Source organism: Rhinopithecus roxellana, chromosome 17, assembly GCF_007565055.1.
Source record: "Rhinopithecus roxellana isolate Shanxi Qingling chromosome 17, ASM756505v1, whole genome shotgun sequence".
Classification (NCBI taxonomy): Eukaryota; Metazoa; Chordata; class Mammalia; order Primates; family Cercopithecidae; genus Rhinopithecus; species Rhinopithecus roxellana.
This window is the reverse complement of record NC_044565.1, coordinates 72,831,329-72,850,194: the sequence shown is the minus strand read 5'-3', so window position 1 is coordinate 72,850,194 and position 18,866 is coordinate 72,831,329. Positions and strand designations below refer to the sequence as shown.

At 40.2% G+C, this 18,866-nt stretch overlaps 1 protein-coding gene across 1 annotated transcript in view; it reads left to right on the top strand.

Moving 5' to 3' along the window:
• CAPN13 (calpain 13) overlaps window positions 1-18,866 on the top strand; it is an 86,972-nt gene that overhangs the window by 9,346 nt on the left and 58,760 nt on the right. Inside the window, exon 2 of the mRNA XM_010384427.2 lies at window positions 12,294-12,523. Coding sequence (XP_010382729.2) covers window positions 12,326-12,523 — 198 coding nt within the window. The 5' untranslated portion in view covers window positions 12,294-12,325. The remainder of the gene's footprint in view (window positions 1-12,293; window positions 12,524-18,866) is intronic.

Genomic DNA, 18,866 nt, shown 5'->3' with positions numbered 1-18,866 from the left:
GCTGGTACAGGGTTGTAGTCACTGGGCTCAAGTTCAGGGCCAGGCAGGACTCTCAAGGAGTTTCTGATAGCGTAATGGACACAAGCTTTTACTATGTGCCACACCAAGCAATTAACAAGAATCTTCTCATTTAATATCTGTCTGCTGCTACAAGGCTGGTTTTATTACCTCCACCTCCTGTCCACTTTATACATAAGGAAAGGAGGCTCAGAGATATTAAGAGTATTGGCCAAGATCATTCAGTCAGTAAGTGACAGCTGGATTCAAACTCAAGTTTCAACTTGATTCTTTGTGCCTGTGAGCACCGTTCCTTGCTGTCTCTTTTTCCTTTTTCCTTAAGACACAAGGCAGAGTTCAGTTTCCTGAACTGGAGCATAACCTTGGCGGTATGGAAACTCAGGGGTTGGGAGTACGGTTGTGGGGACAGAGGTGGTTAAATATCTGCTCTCTTAGAGCAGCATTATTCTGGAGGGAGGGGGACCTGGGCTGCAGGGCCTGAGTCTGAGGGTCACTGAAGGCCCCTCAGTCGGTCTTCTTCCTAGTAAACCTCTCTAGATCTCCAACTCTTCCTCCCAGGAAGGGATTTCCAGGCTTCCTGTCTATTTAGCTGGACTGCCTCCTGCCCGTATAGCACATTTTTGCCAGTATGAAAATTTGCCACCTCTTTCAGGTGGATATAACTGCATGCCAGGAGCCCATGCTTGCAAGCAATGGGCTTGCCTCCCTGCCAGGCACCCTTTTGTTACTCAAACACTCATTTTCAGATACCATTGAGAGCGCCGATGAGCCTCTTGGAATGTGGCCCCTAGAGCTGAACACAGATGTCCACGTGGGGTCAAGAGCGGCTTTGTACGGGGTCCTGGGGCTAGCCCGTCTAGAGCAGTGCCTTACTGCTGTTGAAGCTGGTCAGAGCCTACCACATCTTTCATAGTTTTGTCTCATTTTAAATAGGAAGTCAAGTGAGGCATACAAAATATTTTCAAAATGAAATTTACCCAAGACAGATCCTGCTCACTATTTACTTGCATAGTTAACTTTTTAAACGTAAAGACAGATTTGCAGTTTCCTTAGTTAATTTCATCTTCTTGGTTTTGAAGTCATTTAGAATTTTGATTCTGCTATCTGCTTGGTTAATTGTTCTTGATTTCCACTATTAAAAATGATGAAAGAGTTGAAAAGGATCTTCATTTTTATTTCAACATCTTCTTTAAGGACTAAGATAAAAATGTAGAATAGGACAGGACACGGGACAGAACTCTGTGACTATTACAATGCAATGATTCTTAGCTATTCCAGACCATTCATCCATAATCTCTGGGTCAAACTGCGAATTCTATTTACTACGCTGTATTCTACTTTATTATGTTAATCTAGTCGACACACAGGGAATAGGTGGAGATTTTATCAAATACATTTTAAAAATCAAGATATTTATATATATATCGTCCTTCAAAGTAAGGACTCTATTTTGGGGAAGAAAGGAAAAGGGAGGGAAAATTAAGTAATTGGCTTTGGCAAAGCTATATTTGCCAATACAGATACCAGCATTATTTTCTAAGTACTCAAAGTATTTCTCTGCAAGTCTATTTCAGAATTTTGATATATATGTTGGACTTCTTTAAAATATTATTATAGATCTATAAGAAATTTTTAAATCAGTGTTTCGGAAGAATGTGTTGATTACAAATTTTCTATTTTAAAAAGAGAATCTCTTACAAAGTTTCTTATATTAAATTCCCATAAGAATTAATATTGGCTCAATTTATAAAAATTAAACTTATAAGCAAATATTTGTAGTACATTTGTATTCGTGTAAAGAATATTGATGTTCATCAAAAGACACTGTAAAGGAGTTAAGAAGATAAGCCACAAACTGGGAGAAGATATTTACAAGACATATGACCAATGAAAGACGAATATGCAGAGTGAGTAGTGAATTCCTACAAATCAATAAGAAAAAGACAACTCAATAGACAAATGGGCACAAAATATGAATATTCATTCCTCAAGAGAGGGAACATGAATGGAGAATAAACATAGTGAGAGATGCTCAATCTTACCAGTAATCAGGGAAACAAATTAAAACCATAGGAGTTGCCACTTACTCCCACGAGATGGGTACAGATAAAAAGCCTGCCAATACCAAGAGTTAGTGAGGATATATAGCAATGACAACTCTTTTACACTGTTGGTGAAATTATAAATTGGTACAACCTTGGAAAATAATTTGGCATACTTAATGAGGTTGAGTATGTGTGTTCCCTAAACCCAAAAGTTCTACTTGTAATGTAAACTAGAGAAACTCTTGCATGTTTATCAGGAGATATGTACAATAACATTTATAGCATAATTTTTCATTAAAACAAAGAGAAGAGCATTAAACATCCATTGAGAGAAGAAGTACAAATAAATCATAGGATAACATACAGCAGTGAAATAAATGAAATCCTGCTGCTTTTTAACCATGGGGTGCAGGGGGAAGCAAATTACTGAAGACTGTATAAACTATATACAGCATTTAATTTTTGAAACAACTCTACTTAGAATATATAAAAACTGCATATATTTAAGGTGTAAACTTTGATGAGTTTTGACACGTGTATACACATGTGAAATCATCATGACACTCAAAATAAAAAATATTTCTATCACCCCCAAAAGTTTTCTCATAACCCATTCCTCCCTCTACCCGCATTTCTGAGCAACCACTGAACTTCTTTCTGTCACGGTACATTAGTTTGCATTTCTAGGATTTTATATAAATGGAGTCATATAATATGTATTCTACTTTGACTGGCTTTCACATAGCATAATGATTTTAGAGATTTATTCATGTTGTTGCATGTATCAATAATTCATTTCTTTTTATTGCTGAGTAGTACCTTATTTTATGGGTACATCACAATTTATTCATTCACTTTTGATGGACATTGGGTTGTTTCCAACTTTTGGCTATTAAATATAAGTCTGTTTTGATTATGCACAAGTCTTTGTACGAACATATGCTTTCATTTTTCTTGGGCAAATTCCTAGGACCGGAATGACTGAATCATTTTATAGGTGTATGTTTTAACATTTTAGGAAACTGCCACACTGTTTTCTAATGTAGTCATACCAGTTTACATATCTACCGAGAGTGTATGAAAGTTCCAGTTTTCCATCTCCTCATAAACAGTGTGATCAGTCTTTTTAAATTTTAGGCCATTAGAAAACGGTCTATGGTTCCATATGAACTTTAAAGCAGTTTTTTCCAATTCTGTGAAGAAAGTCATTGGTAGCTTGATGGGGATGGCATTGAATCTATAAATAACCTTGGGGAGTATGGCCATTTTCACGATATTGATTCTTCCTATCCATGAGCATGGTATGTTCTTCCATTTGTTTGTGTCCTCTTTGATTTCACTGAGCATTGCCAAGACAATCCTAAGTCAAAAGGACAAAGCTGGAGGTGTCACGCTACCTGACTTCAAACTATACTACAAGGCTACAGTAACCAAAACAGCATGGTACTGGTACCAAAACAGAGATATAGACCAATGGAACAGAACAGAGTCCTCAGAAATAATACTGCACATCTACAGCCATCTGATCTTTGACAAACCTGAGAGAAACAAGAAATGGGGAAAGGATTCCCTATTTAATAAATGGTGCTGGGAAAATTGGCTAGCCATAAGTAGAAAGCTGAAACTGGATCCTTTCCTTACCCCTTATACGAAGATTAATTCAAGATGGATTAGAGACTTAAATGTTAGACCTAATACCATAAAAACCCTAGAAGAAAATCTAGGTAGTACCATTCAGGACATAGGCATGGGCAAGGACTTCATGTCTAAAACACCAAAAGCAACGGCAGCAAAAGCCAAAATTGACAAATGGGATCTAATTAAACTAAAGAGCTTTTGCACAGCAAAAGAAACTACCATCAGAGTGAACAGGCAACCTACAGAATGGGAGAAAATTTTTGCAACCTACTCATCTGACAAAGGGCTAATATCCAGAATCTACAAAGAACTCAAACAAATATACGAGAAAAAAACAAACAACCCCATCAAAAAGTGGGGAAAGGATATGAACAGACATTTCTCGAAAGAAGATATTCATACAGCCAACAGACACATGAAAAAATGCTCATCATCACTGGCCATCAGAGAAATGCAAATCAAAACCACAATGAGATACCATCTCACACCAGTTAGAATGGCAATCATTAAGAAGTCAGGAAACAACAGGTGTTGGAGAGGATGTGGAGAAATAGGAACACTTTTACACTGTTGGTGGGATTGTAAACTAGTTCAACCATTATGGAAAACAGTATGGCAATTCCTCAAGGATCTAGAACTAGATGTACCATATGACCCAGCCATCCCACTACTGGGTATATACCCAAAGGATTATAAATTATTCTACTACAAAGACACATGTACACGTATGTTTATTGCGGCACTATTCACAATAGCAAAGACTTGGAATCAACCCAAATGTCCATCTGTGACAGACTGGATTAAGAAAATGTGGCACATATACACCATGGAATACTATGCAGCCATAAAAAAGGATGAGTTTGCGTCCTTTGTAGGGACATGGATGCAGCTGGAAACCATCATTCTTAGCAAACTATCACAAGAAGAGAAAACCAAACACCGCATGTTCTCACTCATAGGTGGGAACTGAACAATGAGATCACTTGGACTCGGGAAGGGGAACATCACACACTGGGGTCTATCATGGGGAGGGGGGAGGGGGGAGGAGGGAGGGATTGCATTGGGGAGTTATACATGATATAAATGATGAATTGATGGGTGCTGACGAGTTGATGGGTGCAGCACACCAACATGGCATAAGTATACATATGTAACAAACCTGCACGTTATGCACATGTACCCTAGAACTTAAAGTATAATAAAAAGAAAAAAAAAGAAAAAAAAAAAAAAAAAAAAAAAAGAAAACGGTCTATGGTGAGCTTTCGCTGTGGTATGGAATCTGCATTTCACTGATAACTTATGACGTGGAACATCTTTTCATGTTGGGTTATTGCCTGTTTTTATATATTATCTGGTGATGTGTCTATTCAAATCTTTTGGCCATTTTAATGGGTTTTTTTCTTATTATTGATTTGTAAGAGTTCTTTATATGTTGTGGATTCAAGTCCTTTGTCTGATATATGTGCTGCAAATATTTTCACCTAGTCTGAAATATATATTTGTGTTTTTTAAATGGTGTCTTTTAAACTTTTAATGAAGTCAAATTTATCAACTTTTTTTCTTGTATGGCTCATATTTTTTTGTATTCTATCAAAAACACATTTACCTACCCCAAGTTTGCAAATGTTTTCTTCTGAAAGTATTATAATTTAAGTTTTACCTTTAGGTCTATGATCATTTTGACTTGGTTTTTGTGTATGGTGTGAAGTAAGATCCATGTTTGTTTGTACTTTTCCCATTTAGAAATCCTGTTGATCCAGCACCATTTTTTTGGAAAGACTTTTCTTTCCCCCATTGAATTGCCTTGAAACCTTTCTCAAATTAATTGGCCATATGTGTGTTGATTTATTCTAGATCCTCTACCCTTCTCCATTGATCTATTTGTCTATATTTTTGCCAGTACAGTAGCTTTTTAACATGTGTTGAAGTCAGATTGGGTAAGTCCTTCAGTTTTTTCTTCTTCTTAATAATTGCTTTGGTTATTCTAGGTTCCTCACATTTAGATGTAAATCTTAGAATCTGCTTATCAATTTCTAACAAAAAAAAAAAAAGCATGCTAGAATTCTGGTTGGGATTGTGTTGAACCTATAGATAAATATGGAAAAAACTGCCATCTTGGCAGTATTGAGCCTTCCAATAAATGAACTGGATATATCTCTCCATTTATTTAGTTCTTCTTTAATTTTTCTCAGCAATGTTTTATAGTTTTTTGTAGATATCTTTAATATCTTTAATGTTAGATTTTTCCCAAGTATTTTGTATTTTAGATGTTACTATTCTGCTATTTTTTGTTGCTATTATATAATAATACAATTTTTAAATATTAACCTTGTATCTTGTGATCTTACTAAATTTAAGTATTAGTTCTAGTAGTTGTTTTGTAGATTTCCTACAATCAAAACACCAAAATAGGACCAGTTCTCTTCTTGTTTCTGGTCTTTTTGCCTTTAATTTTCTTGTTGCATTGGCTAGGACCTTCACAACAGTGGTACATAGAACTATAACAGTAGGCATTCTTCCCTTGATTCTGATTGTAAAGGGAAGAAAATGCATTTTCCATCATTAAATATTATGTTAGCTGTAAATTTTTCACAGATACCCTCCTGAGGATGTTACCTACTATTTCTAGTTTTCTGAGAGTTTTTATCATAAATTATGTCTTTGTAGCTTTTTACTGTGGTAGATTGCAGGTGGAGTTTTAAAAATATAAATCAACCTAACATTCCTGGAATAAACCCAACTTATGATGTGGTATTTTCTTTTTTTCTTTTTTTTTTCAACATTATTGGATTTGATTTGCTAAAATTTTAAGGCTCTTTGCTTCTCTATTCATGAGAATATTGGTCTGTAATATTTTTTTGAGGAAGAAGATTTCTTTATGAGGTTTTGTTTTTAGTATTTTGCTGAGCTGATAAAAATAAGTTCAGCCATATTTCCCCTCTTGTCTATTTTCTGAGGAAGTTCATGTAAGATTAGTGTTACTCTGTCCTTGAAGGTGTAATAGAATTCACTAGTGAAACTATCTGAGCCTGGGGGTTTCTTCTGGAGAAAGCTTTTGATAGTAAATTCAATTTCTTTACTATATATGGCATTATTCAGATTTTCTGTTTCTTCTGTGTCAACTTTGATAAATTGTATTTTTCAAGAAATTAATCCATTGTATGCAACTTAGCAGATTTGTTGGCACTGGGTTGTTCGTAATATTCTCTTATTAGCCCTTTAATGTCTATAGGACGTGTGATGATAAACCCTTTATCATATGATAATATGGGCAATTTACATTTTCTCTCTTTCACTCTTGATCAAGTTGACTAGGGGTTTATTAATGTTGTTGATCTTTTCAAAGAAGCAGAATTTTGCTTTGCTCATTTTATCTGTTGTCTGTCTTCTGTTTGATTAATTTCTGCTCTTATCTGTCTTCTGTTTTACTAATTTCTGCTCTTGTCTTTCTTATTTATGTCCTTCTGCTTATGTCAGGTCTTCCTAACTCTCTTATGATATTATGTTTGACTCATAAATTATTTAAAAGTGTGTTTAATTCCAGATATTTGAGGTTTACCTAAATATTCTATTGTTATTGAATTCCTCCTGTGAATTTTCATGTAGAAGAACAACACATAGTTCAGGGAAAAGAGAGAAACTGGGACAATAAATGCCCTTTTCATGTTTCTGGGCAGATGTAATTTAGGTAATTTATCTGTGTATTTTTACAACTATTTATTTCTGAGAGAAATACAAGCAGGTTAGGACAAGATTAGTCAGATAAATAAATAGTAATGAATATCTTTTCATAAAATATTTCATGTTTTAAATCTCCTTCCATATATTTTCTTATTTGATTCTTCAACAAAGTATCATGTGTCCATTTGACAGATGAAGAAACTGAGGTGCTTAGTGTGTACAGGGTAGAATGAAGACTTGAGTCAGGATATTCTGAAGTCACTTAATTCTTGTGCATCTTTTCCATGAAATATTTATAAAAGTTCTCCAATAAAAGGACTTATTGGTTATATGTGTGGAACACTGGGAGCAAACTTAAGTTTCTTTATCGGAGGGCTTCTTGGAGCTTTTTGCGAATTTCTATGAAGACTGTTCAGTATCAGATATTTTCCAAAATAATTTTACCTCATAATTTGTTATTTGTGGAAGGTTTCATGAAGCAACTGCATCACAGAACACATCCAAGAATAGCTGATATGTAATATTTAATCTGCTGACACTCAGGAGTTTTTTTTTTTTTTTTTTTTTTTTTTGAGGCGGAGTCTCGCTCTGTCGCCCGGACTGGAGTGCAGTGGCCAGATCTCAGCTCACTGCAAGCTCCGCCTCCCGGGTTTACGCCGTTCTCCTGCCTCAGCCTCCCGAGTAGCTGGGACTACAGGCACCCGCCACCTCGCCTGGCTAGTTTTTGTATTTTTAGTAGAGACGGGGTTTCACCGTGTTAGCCAGGATGGTCTCGATCTCCTGACCTCGTGATCCGCCCGTCTCGGCCTCCCAAAGTGCTGGGATTACAGGCTTGGGCCACCGCGCCCGGCCTAGGAGTTTTTTTGAATACCTACTATGTGCAAGGCCTGGCGCTATATGCTGGCAGATCAAGATACTGCTAAGACATAGTTGTATGGCTCAGCAGTATGTAAGACATATCTCCCATTAAGAAGCCCTCATCACGTTTCCATTAATTCAAATAATGTTTACATACTTATCACTGTTGCTGCTCTGTCATTTGTTCTTGTGTCCACTGGCATCCTCCGTCTATTGTCTGAGAACCTTACCGACATGACCCAATTCCCCTTTGATCTGCACGCTCCCTGAGGTAAGCAGCCAGGGATAGGAGAGTTGTTGGATCAGGCTGGGGTTAGTCACTGCCTTGGCCTGAATTGTACTACTCCCCTCCCCCAACAAATTCATATGAAACCCTAACCCCCAACATGATTGTAACTAGAGATAAGGTCTTTAAGAGGCAATTAAGCTTAAAAGAGATCTTAAGAGTGGGGACTAATCTGATAGAACTGTGATCTTATAAGAAGAGGATGAGGAAAAGATCTCTTCCCCACCCTCCACCACATACTGGCACTCTGATCTCTGACTTCCAGCCTCCATAACTGTGAGAAAAAATCCTGTTGTTAACCCATTTATGCCTAGTGTTCCATTATTGGAACACTAAGCATGAGGGAGTTATTTATATCATACTGCTCAAGGTCATCGCCAAGGTCTAATTGCAAAAATTCAAAAAATTGCAACCTCAGGCATAAATGCGGTTAAGCCTCGCAGTCAGTGGTATTTTACTATGGCAACCTGAGCTCACTAAGTCACCCAACTCAGCAGAGGACGCTGGGAAGCTCCTTTCATAGACACCAAGGGGAGGTAAAGAGGCTTTGTAACTCCCAGCTGCAGCTCCTGCTTGCTTCTCTGAAGCAAGCTTCAGATTCATGAAGCTTGATTCATGAGCTTACACAAGCTTCTCACATGAAGAACTTTATATCAATTATTTTTGTGATGTTTCTAGCTCCTCTTGTGTGACTTTTCTTGCAACACCCAAGAGCTGCCCCAGCAGCAAGATAAACTTTGTCTTGAACATCATGTAGGCCTTTCAGCAATCTTTTTTTTCCCCTGAAATTAACAAAGCTGAGTCTTCTTCTGCCTTTGGCTACCCTGCAAAGTGAGACAAATAGGGCAGAGAAGAGAGGAAAGAACCAGAAAGCCCTCCCCAAAAGTGACAGCAGGAAAATCAGGTGATCCTCTTCTGCTGTGCACAAAAGTGAAATGTTGTCAGGTACTGTGGGCCCTTCCTGAGAACATGAGCCTACAGGCTGTTTCCTGGTGAAGCCATGAGCAACTCAGAGAGAAAGAAAACTATGTGTGTGAAGGTGGAACAATCTTCCCCTGCCTGCTTCTCCCTTCCCCATCAAGAGTCTCCTCCCAGAGCAGCCCACCTCCTCAGCAGCAGACACCCAGCCTGCTGCCTATCCCCAAGTCTTCCCTTCCCCCAGGCCTGGGCAGCCCATGTAGTGAATACAGAGCAGTAACAGAGCCTAGGTCCCAGGTCTGACTGCACATCCTGGCCCTCGCCCTGCAGGCCCCTCTGAGCCTAGCCTGTCCTGAGTATGAGCAAGTCCTCATCTTAGACAGTGTTGGGCCTCTGCATAGTCCTTTCCTGCTCAAAATAGCAATGATCATCATCCTAATAACCAACATGCATTGGCTGCTTTCTACTTACTAGTCACTGTGCTGAGTGTTCTAGAAGCATGGTTTCATCTGAGTCTCACAGCAACCCTATAACATGTGTAATAGTATCATCTCCATTTCACAAATGAGGCAAGTGAATCTTAGAATGTGAATTCCTAAAGTGTGGCCAGTCCCCTACCCAATAGTGGACAGTGGCGGCCCCCCAGGTGGACTAGGAACCGATCCTCACATATAAGACCTTTGTATGATTCCAAAGGAGAAATAAAACAAAATTATTTAGAATTTCATTTTATATGCAATTAAGGGCTACTTACAGGCAATCCCATAATTATATTATTAAAGGTAACTACAATTTGGTTTTCATAAACCAAAATAGCTCATTGCTAGAGTTTATCACACTTTGTAGTTCAATATTTTCCTGAGAGGTAGGAGGCTTGGCAATGCTGTACTGGTTCCACTGTCCCCGAGCACACACAGAGAACTGGTAGACCCATGATTTTCACAACTCTTCATTATCGAGTGCCATTGCCTTTTGTCTTGAATTGACAATCGGTTTCTATCACTGTTTTCTTACTCTGAATGATACTTTGACATTGTAGCTTTATCACTATTTAATTTGTTGTGGGCCCTCTTTTTAACCCTATTGTGAGTGGTGAGACATACTGAATATTTTGTGCCATTATTCTCCGAGAACTCGATTGAAGAAATGGACATGTGTATTAGGTTAAACTAAACGGAACTGTTTGTATTTAACCATTTCTTACCCTAGGTTAAACCCTATGAAACTGACTATATTCAACCATTTTTGACCTACAAAAATGACAGTTCTGTATGGTCCAATCTAATTGTTCAAATGTAAATGTAAATTATTCATATCTTGTTTTTGAGACAGTTGTATGCACAATTCTCCTCAAATATGCTTGCACAATGACACTTCACTGGTGATATTCTGTCTATGAATTTGTGCTATCTAAATAACTTGCCACATGGTATTACAAGGTAATTGTAAGAAAATTGCTAAGTTATGTTAAGTTTACATACATTTTTCTAGGATTCAAAATTTTGATTATGAGTTCATATTCTTTCCTTAGAATTTATTCCCTTCCAGTCCTAGCTCCTTCATTATCACCTGCTTCCTTTTCCACTGTGAAGTGAAAATGGGTAGAACACACGGACCTTGGGATTTTTTTGTGCCATCTGCACTGACCCTGGTCAAAGAAGCTTGAAAAGTCCTACTTTAAGGACCAGGAAGGTTTTTCAATTCCCATAACTAGGAAGTATGGATTCAGGATTCCCATCCAGGCCAGCCTCACAGATGGAGGGTGTGGTACATTTTTGGTAAATGGCACCAGTTACATTCCTGTGGCTGCCTGAACAAGAAACCTCAGCCTTCCTTGTCAACTCGAGGAAAGCTAGGATGCTAACATTTATTAAGGGACTACTGCATGCCTGATACTCTGCTCAGTTGATTAGGTCAAAACTTAATTAATATCATAAAAAGCCTATGAGATTGATAGCTTCAATCCATACAGGTGGAAAAATAGGTTCACAGGCTTGAATATTCACTCCAAGTTGCAGAAGCGGTATGGAGCTGATGAAAACAGAAAGCAAACTTCAAAACTCATGTGATATTCATTGTACTATCTTTTCTTTGTTTTCTTTTTTCCTTCCCTATCCCCCATATTGAATTCTTCACCTATAAAATTACACCAAATCTGTCCACACTCCACCATCTTCCCTTCTGATGCTCTACCACCATCTCTCCTGTGGACAAGTGCAGCAGCTCCTGGCTTCCTTCCTGCATCCAGTCCCTGCCCACACCCTCTCTCTGGTCCCCAGATCGCTCCTAGCAGCCCCATTCTTGTACAGATCTGATCATGCCCCACCTCTTCAACAGCTCTGCAGAGCTTATGGGGTATAAAACATTTCCTCACCCAGCTTTCCAACCCTACCTTTCTGGCAATCTCTTCCAACACTTCCTACCCACCCCCTCTGCCCCCACCCCACCAAACCCTCCAACACCCTGTGACCTTTCCAGTGCAACTCATGGGCCTCTGTGCACTTGCTACTCAGGGAAGCTGTGGGCAATTTTTTTAAACCTATCTACCAGCTTTTCACCTGGCAGTGCTCAATAAATGTTCATGAGATGTACTAGTACCCCATAGCCTCTTGTGCACGTGAGAGCATACTGGAAAGTTGTTTTGTACAGCAGATTGAAAGGTTAGCTGGGAGTAAGGATGCTTGAATCCTAGTTCAGTCTCACTGACTGTGCCACCAGGGACAGCGAAGACTTAGTCTCAGTCCCCTACCTGTAAAGGGTGGTATATCAGAGTGCTCGTCTGGGGCTCACATCTGATGGTGCAAAGGATGATAGCTGACCGCAAAGGTATCCCTTTTTCTCACCAACAGGAAAGGACCTCGGAAGCCTTCTAAGGAGAGTCATGGCATATAACCAGGAGTCTTCAGTGGAGACCTCCATCATCAAGTTCAAAGACCAGGACTTTACCACCTTGCGGGATCACTGCCTGAGCATCCATCAGATGTTTAAGGATGATACATTCCCTGCAGCAGATTCTTCCATAGGCCAGAAGCTGCTCCAGGAAAAAGGCCTCTCCAATGTGATGTGGAAGCGGCCACAGGTAAGTTGAGCCCCACAGGAGCATACCCAGCCCCAGGGTCCTCGGAGTCGCCTGCCATGGCACCTCCAGCCGAAAGGAGGTTGGGCCAAACCAAACTGGAAGGAGAATGAAATTCACTGGGTATCTCTGCTCCAGTATTGTAGCTATTCAGCAGGATGGGAAGATGCTATAGCAGGAACCAGGAGCCTAGACTCCTGAGTTCTAACCCAGTTCTAACACTAAATATATCACTAAATTAAAATGCCTCCATTTTTCATCTAAAGATGGGAAACCATGGGTATGAAAAATTGTAGTTGTTGGAGTCTCCTCCACCCCATAATTGACCCCATCTATCACTCTGTCACCCTTTCTTCTCTTCAGGTGTCAGTATCTTTATATTCTTTTTTCCTTCCCTGTTAGAATTTGCTCAAAGGGAAGATATCAGGTCAGTCATTTACACTATAGGATGAATTTAAATAATCACCTCCCCTCTCTTTTATATTCACATTCTCGACCTTAGAGAGGCTTGACCACCTGCAAGAGAATTTTAGACATCAGCTTTAAAATTAGGGAGATATTGCAGGACAACATTCAGATGTCCCTGACTCCACAACCCCAGCAGATGGTCACTACCTCTACCTTGCAGCCAGGTGAGCCCTCCTGGTTTTTCTAGAACTATCTCAATTTTACGGCATGACACCTCCACGGAAAATGTCTCAGCTGACTCAACATTCTGATAATCTCATCAGGACTACTGTTGATGCAAAGCACCTGGATAAGGACCACTCTAAGGACCCTCCTGCCCAAACCTCTATTCATGCTTCTGTAGGCTGCCAGCATAACCTAGAATGATATAACATAATATAATGTCTAGTAAGCTAATCATTATAATATCTGCAACCATTATTGAGCACTGATTAAATGCCAAGCACTGTCCAAACACTTCCCATAAAGCCAAGGTAGGTTACAGAGTAAAGTTATTTTCTAATGGTGGCTACTAAGAGGCTATGAGGCTATGAGACAAAAGTATTTGTCTGGTCTGTGGATCTCTAATTCAGTTCTGCACATAGGAAGGAGAACTGAAGACATCAGGCTCTGGGAGGCGACACCTCTTGCCCTACATTGGGACAGATTTGAAGCTTTGGTGAAGGGAAGGTTAGGGATCGGGTAGGGTTTGTGATGCTGCTTAGAGAAAAGTGGGGTGTTTCAGCGTTCTAGGGTCCTCTTATCAGCCATTGGCAGTAAGTCCTCAACAATGACTCTCTTCTTCTAGTCTTTACCTCCTAAGGAGAGATGAAGCAGAGAATTCTATTTAAAGAAGTTCCAAGAGGTCATTTTTTTCCCTTTGCTATTTTCAGAAGCTGAGATTATTTTAGAAAGTGATGGGATTTTTTTCTCACAAGGTGCTGAGCAATAGATGTGAGACCATATTTATAGTGTTGAAGAATTTATAACACTTCTCTTTAGAAAGGACTGAGAGATTCTAATTATCTGATTCTCACAACAATTCAACTTGTGATGTCTTTTGGGGGCAAGGAGAAACTGAGGCAAACGGAAGTGAAATCACTTATAAAGAATAATGCCAGGAACCCAAAATAGAGGCAGCCAGGGGCCGAATCTGCTTTTCCCATTACTACTTTCCTCATCCAAAAGCTTACCTGAGCTCTACTGGGGGGATTGGGGGCAGGGGCATTTTTCATTCTGGCACTTCTTTTTAAATGTCATATTTCTTTGTCTTTTTTATCACAGTTGGCAAGACTTACCTTTGTATAGTACTTTCCAGAGCTTTCCATGTGTCTTCTCATACTTTATCTTCTTCGTTTTCTCCTAACTTTACAGAAAACTGACGTTCAGACAGGTGATGTGACATGCCAAGGTGACATGATTAGTGAGGGAAGGATCCAGAATTTAAATGAAGATTCCTTCCACCTGCTGCACTTTCCCCCCACTGACTTAAGTGCCTAATAGGGTCTCTGTTAGAATTTGGATGAACAAGTACATGAGTGAATGGATGAATGAAGAACCCTATCTACAGGTGCCTGATGCATGTTTCAAGTTCACATGTGCAAGAAAGAAACCTTGAGTTGACCTATTTTCCAGGTAGGACAGTACTGTACTCACCCCTTTGACACTGTGATGTCCTTGACCCACAGTGTACAGCTGTGACTGCAGAGAGCACTGGAAGAGAAGCCACTCCAGCCTGGCCCATTCCTAATAGTAATGGCCACACCCACAGAATGCTGACCATATGGGGCCTGGCTTTAGGGGCTTTGACTTGTCAATCCTCACAGTAACTCTATGATAAGATACTATTATTAGCCTCATTTTGCAGCGGAGAAGCAGAATCAGAGAGTAGGGGTACCTCTGCCCAAAGTCATATAATTAGATGATAGTAGAGCCGGAATTTGAACCCAGGAGTCTGGTTTCAAGACCTGAGCTTCTAACACCATGCTAAATGGCCCCTGTAAGTCCTCATCATAAGCTCATGTCCTGTTCTGGGTTCCTGCCTGTCACTAGTAATGTTTTTTGCACTAGTAGAATCTTCTACCTCATGTGAGTAAAACAGAAATCAATCCCTCTCTAAAGTTCATCTGTCTATGTTCTGCCCTTTTTTCCCTTTTTAGGGATAAAAATGGCACCTGTGCCACATATGATTACTTTAAGGACTAAATGAGTACAATACTTAGAACAGTGTCTAGCACAGTGTAAACACTAAGTACGCACTAGTTATTGTTACTGTGATTAATTTGTGAGAATGTCATAAGGTAGCAGCCTCAGGGCCTATTCCCTGGGATTCTTGGGCTTTCATGGTCCAGCCATCTCAGCTTCAGCCCTTGGCCAGTTTAAGAAACTCTTTCAGGGAAAAATGTGGGTCAGAGGAAACTATGTAGGGGCTGAAGGAAGGTTGGCAGGGAGTGTAGAAAATGCCTTTCTTCTCATGTTCTGCTTTTTGTTTCTTTTTCTTTCTTTGAGATGGAGTCTTATTCTGTCGCCCAGGCTAGAGTGCAATGGCACAATCTCGGCTCACTGCAACCTCCATTGCCTGGGTTCAAGTGATTCTCCTGCCTCAGCCTCCTGAGTAGCCAGGATTACAGGCATGAGTCACCACGCCTGGCTAATTTTTGTATTTTGGAAGAGACGGGGTTTCACCATGTTGGTCAGGTTGGTCTCAAACTCCTGACCTCAAGTGATCCACCCACCTCAGCCTCCCAAAGTGCTGGGATTACAGGCATGAGCCACATACCCGGCCTCATGTTCTGCTTTCTATCACTATGCTTAGAAGGTTGACTCCCAAGCTATAGAACTTGCTGAGTGCCTGACCAGAGGTCTGACCAGTGGCCCTTAAACTTCAACTATATAATGGCTGAGGTAGCACCAAGGTATTTTAGGCCCTCTCCACATTCTAAGTTGTTCCAGACAATGAGAAATCTCCTCCTATAGGCAACTGGTAAACCACAAGGGACATCATTCTGTTTTGAGTATTTATCCCAGCTGGGCAGGTTCAACACTAGCCCAAGAGTCAGGGGCATGAGAACCAGGCATAGCTTTCTATGCCTGGTGCAGAAAAGTAGTTTTGTGTCATATACCTTTCTTTCTCTCTCCTCCCCACCATCTTACCTACCCTTTTCTTCCTCTGGCTCTTGTCCTTCCTTCCTCTAACAATTAACCCAATAATCTCATCCATTTTGCTGCTGAAACTTTTTCTGAAGTAGAAGGAAGCCCTGTTCACATCCTGCTTCATTCTGTTCCCACGCCCTCCCCATCCCCCAGTCAGGCTCCACAACAGCCCATAACGGTGCCCTGTGCAAATGGCACTGAGAGGACCCGACTCCTCATCAGTCTCAATGCTTCCTACAGCCCCAGTCTCAGCAAGGGACAGTGCTAAGAAATTACACTTACACATGAGGTATCTATGTGATATTTCCCTGAGCTAAATTTGGTACTTAAAGTGGACCCCTTTTAGCAGAATTTTTGTTTCATGGATAATTTATCAAGCATGTACATGTGTAAAGTATTATGCTAAGCACTTTACATGCAATATTTCATTTAATTGGCCTCACAGTCCTGTGAGGTAGATAATATTATCATCCTCATTAAATAAATTAGCACCATCCAATAGAACATTCTGTGATAATGGGAATGTTCTTCCTGCACTGTTCAATACAGTAGCCACTAGCCACATGTGGCCATTGAGCACTTGAAATGTGACTGATGCAACTGAGGGATTAAAGGTTTAAATTATATTGAATTTAAATTAATTTAAACTAAGTATCCACATATGGCTTGTGGCTACCATATTGGACAGTACACAATGGTAAACAGTAGATCTTCACAACAATCACCAATGTTGTCAGATAAACTGAAATTTCATCTTTGTACCCATTTTATAGTGAAACACACTTTACTTCTCAACTGAAAAATGGGCTATGTGCCCCAAGCACATTGCTTAACAGGTGTTCGAAGCTCAGCACAGCCCCATTGTGGCTTCCTGCCTGTGGCCATCCTAGAGTGAGGCACTGCCTACCCAGGTGACACCTCTCCTTCCATGCAGCCAGAGCAGTTTCTGAAAGGATCATTCACTAGAAACGATTCACCTTGGGACCAAAATGTGTTCTTCAGGAAAGGAAGAGGTTAAAAAGCAGAGTTGTAAGTGCCAGTTAAGTTATGAAAACATTCCATAAGGCAATAGGTAACAAAAAATGGCAGAAAGTGACCCTGCCAACAGCCAAGTGTCATTCAGCCAGAGAACTTGGATGCCAATAAATCAAAGTCCTCTAGCAAAAATAGGAAAGGGAGTGATGCTGCCACTTGTCCCAGACTGAACTCTGGCCACCATGTGAAAGAGCCAAATACCAAAAGGCTAAACACAGGGCTCTCTTATCCAAGAGCAGCATGCCATGTGAGGATGTGGAAGTCTTTAGAGAGAATGCAGAAATATGCCGGGTGCTGTCACATTATTTCTTGGCATATTTCTCCGTCTACCTCTGGAGATGATTAGGCGAGAGCAGCTGGCTTGGGACCACATCAGAGAGGGTATTTTCTAAGATGCCAGGAGCCCTTGCATTACAAGAGCTCTGACATACCTAATATAACAGAGATTACCCCTAAGCATTGCCTGGAGAAAGGTCTCCACAATCCAGAATTAAGTTCCTAAGATTACTTAGTTTGACTATTGCTGCTGGCTTCTGCATTACTCAGGGGTCTCCAGAGAAAAAGAATCAATATATATCCCGTTGACATATTTATTGCTAGTAAATATATCAATATATATTTATATATATATATATCCCATTAACATATTGACATATATCCTAATAGATATCCTGTTAATATATTTATAATGAGAGATTTACTAGGAGGGATTGGCTCACATGCTTATAGAGGCTGAGAAGTCCCACGATATGCCACCTGCAATCTGGAGACCCAGGAAAGCCAGTGATGTAGTTAAATCTGAGTGGGAGGCCAGAGAACTAGAGAATGGATGATGTAATTCCCTGTCCAAGGACAGGAAAAGACCAATGTCTCAGCTCAAGGAGTTAGGCAAAGAAAGGGCAAATTGTCCCTTTCTTTATCTTTTGTTCTATTTAGGTCCTGAATAGACCGGATGGTGCCCACCCACCCTAGGAAGGGAATCTGCTTTACTAAATCCACCAATTCAAATGTTAATGTCATGTGAAAGCACCCTCACGGACATGACCAGAAGTAATGTTTAGCCAAGTATCTGGGCGCTCTGTGATCCAGTTAGGATGGTATATAAAATTAACCATCCCAGCTTCTTTCTGTACTAATAATGTTTCAGGGTCCTCAAAGGCCAAGTCCACCTCACAGGATCCAAAAACATAAAGGTTGAGAAGATGCTGACTGCTGGTGTGGTCAGAATGAAGAACAAGACACTATGGAGGCAGACACCTGATTCAGAGCCTGTTTCTTGTGTGAACTGGGACAAATCGCTCAACTTCTCTGAACCTGCTCCCTGGCCCTGGCTGGATCTCAGAATCCCCTGAGAAGCTATGCAAATCCTGAACACTATCTCTGCATGACCTATGAAATCACAGTAGTGGGAGGTGGGGCACAGCAGTCTCCCTGTCTGTGAAGCTGCTAGGTGATTCACAGTCGGCTGAAGACTGCCCATTGCTGCCAGTTCAGGGTGAATCTAATCTAGGTTCTCATCACACTAGCTTCACTGCCCTGATGTGCTTGGCCCATCTGGTAACAGGTGGCCTTCCCAGAGTCAGCAGAGTCCCAGTTTCCTAGCCATCTTTACCTGTTTTCTTAATGGGCCTTGTCTCAGGAAGTCAGCCTGGTAGACTAAAATGCTCCTGGGTATCATTTCTATCCCTTCCTACCATCTCTCTTTTTGGAT